Source organism: Helianthus annuus, chromosome 11, assembly GCF_002127325.2.
Source record: "Helianthus annuus cultivar XRQ/B chromosome 11, HanXRQr2.0-SUNRISE, whole genome shotgun sequence".
NCBI lineage: Eukaryota > Viridiplantae > Streptophyta > Magnoliopsida > Asterales > Asteraceae > Helianthus > Helianthus annuus.
This window is the reverse complement of record NC_035443.2, coordinates 157,679,999-157,686,277: the sequence shown is the minus strand read 5'-3', so window position 1 is coordinate 157,686,277 and position 6,279 is coordinate 157,679,999. Positions and strand designations below refer to the sequence as shown.

The following is a 6,279-nucleotide window of genomic DNA, read 5'->3' as shown; positions in this document are numbered from 1 at the left end:
AAGATAAAGACAAGATAAAGACAAAGCTACAGCCAAGGGGGAGTTTGTTGGTGCACTTGTGTCTGTACTTTGTCTGTATTCGGTCTGTATGTAAACGATGTCCTAAATCAGTCTGTAAGTTGACCAAGTCAACTATCCTCCTAGTTTGACTTGGACAACATGATGTTGTCTGGATCGAAGGATAGCCTCGAAGGATACTGCTAATCCTTCGAGGTGCTCGAAAGATATGGTTCGACCATGGTTCGACCATTAGGCATCGAAGGATGATCCTTCGATGTCCATGCTGATCTTTCGGACACATTGTCATCGACAGATGATCCTTCGGACCATCTATCGATCCTTCGACCAAGACCTGTTATGTATGGGTATAAATACCCATGCAGTGTGTTAGTGTTAGATAGATGCACATTTGGAGAGTTAGAGAAACTCTGCTGGAAAACACACACACACACACACTTTAGAGAGTTTGCAAACAAGATTGTAAACATTGTGCTTGTAACCGTAAACCTTCATACGTATTAATACAGTGGTGTTAATCGGTGAACTTTGTGTGTTCTTGTGTTTGTTCTTGCATCATCCCGGTTTGCCCGCTAGCTTGGATTCCGCACTCGCTAGTGGGTTAGTATAACAAGGTTTAGGTTTGTTCTCGATCCTCCGAGAAAAGGGACCTACATAGCTCTCATTTGTTTCTGTGTGAAACTTGGACGAGTGACGAGAGCCGAGACTTTGAGAGAGAGTCTTTAAAACATTGTTTGTATATGTTACTGGTTGTACTCATCCCTAATCAATAGATATTGAATCTTTTGGTTACGCGTGTGTTTTACACTTTGTTTGGTTTGCACCATCACGGGATTCCGCACCCGTTACCGTGTTTGTGATAAACAAGGATAGGTTTACGTTATCGATCCACCGGAAAAACGGGACCTACACTAGTCATCCAAGCATAAAATTGCATATATAGATAAAAGGATCGATGCACCAATAGCTTGCTTGAACTACAAGCTTGGAAATTCAAGTATATATATTCTAAGGATTTATACAGCAAAGCCATTTAATTTTCTAGCAGCCAAAGATCAAATTTATGTAAGTATATGAAAAACAAAAAAAAAAACTAAGACATGGTTTACCAGAGATGAAAAAAAAAAAAAAAAACCCAACGGCTGAGCAAGAACTATACCTTTATCACCAGACAGGATCAACCACCATTGTTCTTGACACCATAAAACCATTTATACTACATGAACCATCACAACCTTTGGAGTACAAACCGTTTCATGGTATGTGCTTTGGTTTGCAACAGGCCATAACACATGACCCAATAGACTAACATCATGACCCAAAGTAATACAAATTTTTTACCCATATCGCAAATATAACCATAAGCTAAAAGACTAAGATTAAAGATCAAAACATCAATAAAAAATTATTCTATATGTTATCAATACATCTTACTAAGAGAACCAACAAAACGTACAACAATGAAGAAGTAAACAAAAATGAAAACATTATGAGCAATCAACATGTTACAATTAGAACTCCTAGGTTGAATAATCAGCCCAGCTCTTCAAGCACAAAAATCTCCCATAAGATACTATCTACAACATTTAAATCTTGTGGATGGAGCGATCTAAAAGTCTTCACAATTTCACTTTCCCTAAAGGGTTGATGTAGGGGAAACAACATCTATTGAGGTGCATGAAAGTTGATCCAGTTCGAGCAATGCATGTGGATGAAGATGATGAATCTTCAGATCCAGGAGACGCTAACCAGAATCCTTCTGCAGGATAACCTAGATCCACTGATGATCGGCAGAAGAAGTTGGATTTTGAGCTGAATTCATCTTCGTCTCCGATCAAAGCTTCTTCATCCCCAAATGAAGCTAGGTGAAGAGAACTCCGCGCCTTTGAAATACAAATCTTTGAAAAAGTTGAGCAAGAAGAGGTAAATCTTGTTGCAAGATCATGCTCCAGATAAATAAAAAAGCATCATTTTGCAGTAGAGCCTGCCAAATATCAGATCATTAGTTGAAAATTTTAATAAAATTCAAAGGATACCTAGGGGCAAAACCGGCGATTTGGTAAAATTTCTGGTCAAATAGATCATTGTTTTTTGGTACAAGATATGGTTGATCGAGAAAACATTTTTGTCAGTTTTTTATATATACTAGGTGTCAATTATGGTTGTATTACTTCATTATAGTAGTATTTAATTTCAATAAAATGATTTTAGGAGGTTTTATGCATTAATAACTGAATACACTTTAGGCAATGTATCCTTTACAAAACTTCATGTTATCTGCCTATTTGACTTGTTAGAGATAAATCATAACCGGAATCATCCCATTCTAGGATCAATAAAATGAAAATGGGTTGAACGGTTCCAAAGTATACATAGGGGTTTACAGAGTCCTAAATTTATTTTTCGAAATCATAGAATTACTATTTTCATAAATAGTTTTTGCAGTCATATTAATGTGTTATTTATTTGAAAAATTCTTAAATCTTGGATGAACTAGGCAGTATATTAAGTTAACCTTTCCCAGCACGCACACAAAGAAGGCCCTTCCTTCCAATGACGATGCTCTCCATAATCATCAACAGAAATTCTCCGAAAATTTAAATCATTTAAGACCTCTGTACTTGGAGAAGGCGAGAAACCTGTGACAGGTACAAAAAAGTTTCAATAAATACATTTTAAATATCTTGTTATCTTAGAAAGAACAAAAGAAGACTTTAACACAATCAAAGCCCAACATATTCAGTATTTATTTCAGAATAACAATTTCAACACATAACATTCGAGACGAATGCATTGTGGATAATCCCTTACTTATGAACAGGTCGACTTTGGTTATGTTTAACCTCTAACAGGTCAAACGGGTAAAAAAGATAAAGAAGAGAGATGTCAAAAATATTGAACAGGTCACCCAAAGTGTGTTTTTAATGCATATTTCATATTTGTTTACAAGGTGTAGGTTACTATAGAAATGATATAATGCATATTTCATATTTGTAATGATAACAATAGACAATAGTTTTATATGAAGGTTGCAATAGAATAAAATACCTGCTCAACTGAACAACCAGTATGCCTAAACTCTGCGGAGTGCTTTCTTAGATATTCCTCCAATTTAGGTACATCTTGCCTCTGAAATATATCCCACAGAGCAACTCCCTCCATTGGGTCAACTACATCTTGTTGACTTTGTGGGCCCACTTCATGTTGGTCACCATGCTCTTGTTTCACTATTTTTGTCTTGTTAAGTGTTGTTGATGCAGAATTTGTATGTGTCATTATATTCACCTACAAGTCAATGATTTCAGATATTTTTGCCAATGACATCCTAGGCGCAAACTATATGTTAAAACCCGACGGAATGTTAGAACAAAATAAGATTTAAGTATAAAAGAAACCATACAGTATCAGATTTTTCATAGTGAATCTTAGTAACAGAGCCTCCTTTAGCAATATCCATCTTTGGACCCATGTTCGGTTTTGATGACAAATCCGGCAACTTCACAGCCATATTAAGGTAGCCGTTATGAGGGCTTGTGTAGTCTTTAAAAGGAAAGCAGTTAACATATTCAATAAAATGGCCTGGCCATTCTCCTTGTTCTAAGCAACAAGGTTGCCAATCCTCCAACTTCAAAATCCGCTTTGTAACGTGACCTTCAGAGTATCCCTTACAAAATTTGCAAAGATTGATAATCACCTGTACATCATGAGTGATAGTTAGTTTGTTTAATGGAATGGCGAGCGATAGTTAGTTATTATTAGGTTTTAAATGTGCCAGTCACCTTACTCCAATCCAAGCAGTTAATTGCATTCACGTTATAATTGTCTTTTTTTGTCATGTCACGAAAAGCACGCCACAAAACCATTGACTCCCAGCTTAGCCCTGAAGAAGTAGAAAGAATATCATGGACTATTATTGGCTCACCTTTTGACCAACGTGATCGGAAATGTTGCATATGTTGAGGTTGAATGTCTTTAGCACTCAAAGAAAACAAACAACTCTCATTGAATTCCATACAGGTTTGGGGATCATCATAACCATTGTCGATTTTGTATACCCGGTTGGCTTTCTCTAGGATATTTATAATCCAATCAACGCACATTATGCATTTCAAATCAAGGGTCCCATCATTACAACCACCAATATGTTTTGGTGGGCAAGGAATGCTACCATCTATGCGGGCTTTCCATCCACCCTTAAGCTGACCATCGCGCAACTCTCGGCGACACACAAGACATAAAACATATCCACATGCACAACTTCTATATAAGTCAAAGAAATATGATCCACAGCTGTCACTGCATATAAACATAACTTCTGAGAACTTTATGTAAAACACTTTGATAGCATTAAGTATTATGACTTACCAAAATACATCCGCATCCTGTAACTCTAACTCTAATATAGATACACCTGCCCAATGTGATAATAATAAATAACTGTTAATTAACTTACTTACAAAAAGAATCTAATGCAAAGGAGTTACCTTTAAGCTTAACCTCTATTTCCTTCTCCATCAGCTGGTCTTCATTGAGTCTTGTTACAAGAGGGAACACTTTGTATAGGATTTGTTTAGCGTATTTAATTTTATTAGGTTCGGAGCAAGAATACCCCTGCATATCCTGCATAAATATTAGTTGTTACTATACTCTGTGAATTAGTTACGCATATAATAAGTAAGGGATTATCCACAATGCATATATGTAAAGATACATTTTCATGGATTTTGATTTCTCCTAATCTGAATAAGTTAACATCAAAATAACTTGCTTTTAATAAGAATGGTTAATATAATCAGAAAATTAACGAAGTATGAAATAAAAGTGGATGTTAACATTCAAAATACATATTCATAATCAAAAAAAAAAAAAAAAAAAAAAAAAAAAAAAAAAAAAAAACATATCGATATGAACATATTGATTTGACCATACCTATGAAGAATCAACATGTTATGATCCGATCCACATAGAGCAAAGAGAGATCGATGAGTACAGTGAGCGGACTGATGGTTAACACACAATTCAAATATAAAAAAAAATGATCAGAACACGTTCAAACTAGAAAATACAGAGATCAACGGCTTTTAGAAAGGATCAATGTATAATCAAACAACAAAAGGAAAACAACTTACAAAAACAGAGAATCAGATCTCTCGATCATCTTGCCCTGAGGTTACTGTATTAAAGCAGGGGGAGGCGTCCGTATATGTAGTAGACAACGCTAAACCCTAATCTGAATTTTAATTCTGAACTAAAAAAACAATATAATTTTAATTCTGAATTTAAAAAAAATATGAGTATTACAGTTTATAGCAAATTAATGGAAGTACCTAGACTTTTTTTTTTTTTGAAAGATAAATTTCTCAACAAACGGATAATTTACACCAGAAGTCCTGGACCCGCCCCATTCTGTCCCGAGGACTATGTTGTCTTAACCGGGTCCACGCCTCGGTAGAATGAAACATTTGGCTTTCCCCGAGAAAATTTCAGGCCCCCTGCCACTTGACAGAAGTCGCACCCACCACACGAGCCGCCGCCTGTCGAGACAGACCGACTCGCTGGAGTAAATGCACCCTAGTAGAAAACTCGGGTTCACTTAGGCTCGAACCGGAGTCCAAACCATCATTGGGTTGGGGAAAACCCCAATGCCTCACCTTTGATGGAAGTGGGGATCGAACCGGTGCCACTCACATGGCATAGATTCTTTCCACCACTCCACCAAAGGATCATTGGCGAAGTACCTAGACTTATGTACCACGTATGCCCATACAGGTTAAAAAGCTATTACAATTTGAACACACGGCCAAATCCACCCTTTGGACAAGGTGGGGGGCCGCACCTCTTGAAAAAAAAAATAGTGTATATTTTAGGCAAAAAACCCGACCGCGACCCTTAAAAATATGGTTGGACAACTCATCCGTATTCCTAGCAAATAATTCATGGCTCCGCAACTGTTTGAACAATCACAATGTTATAAAGTAACTAATTCGAAATTGTGTACGTCCAATAAGGCTAAAAGTAACAATAGTCCCATGACCAAAGAAAATTCGCATTAATTTTCAAATAAGGATAATTTGTTTTATTTATAAATTTTGGGAACATTACATTTGTAAGAAAAAATATCGGTTGAGGTATTTGAATATATGCATATCTTCGATAAAAATCAATGATAAAGTGGACATCGTCCAACTTAAAATGGATATGAAAGTAAACATAGTATATATAACAAGTGTGGGGTCAAGTATGATTTGCATCACCTAAATA

General features: G+C 36.2%; 1 protein-coding gene across 2 annotated transcripts; it reads right to left on the bottom strand.

Annotated features, from left to right (window-relative positions):
- Positions 1-1,397: 1,397 nt before the first annotated feature.
- On the bottom strand, positions 1,398-5,246 carry LOC110910301 (lysine-specific demethylase JMJ25). Of its 2 annotated transcripts, none has more exons than XM_022154990.2 (9): positions 5,148-5,246; positions 4,948-5,018; positions 4,503-4,638; positions 4,384-4,429; positions 3,798-4,314; positions 3,419-3,712; positions 3,067-3,303; positions 2,534-2,657; positions 1,398-2,002 (listed from the first exon to the last, which is right to left on the bottom strand). In XM_022154990.2, the coding sequence occupies exons 3-8, from the start codon at positions 4,633-4,635 to the stop codon at positions 2,625-2,627; spliced, it is 1,260 nt and encodes a 419-aa protein (XP_022010682.1). In that variant the 5' UTR covers positions 4,636-4,638; positions 4,948-5,018; positions 5,148-5,246; the 3' UTR covers positions 1,398-2,002; positions 2,534-2,624. The 2 variants fall into 2 exon arrangements, with proteins under 2 accessions (XP_022010682.1, XP_035835662.1); XM_035979769.1 differs by having other exon boundaries at positions 4,503-4,629.
- Between the last annotated feature and the right edge of the window lie 1,033 nt (positions 5,247-6,279).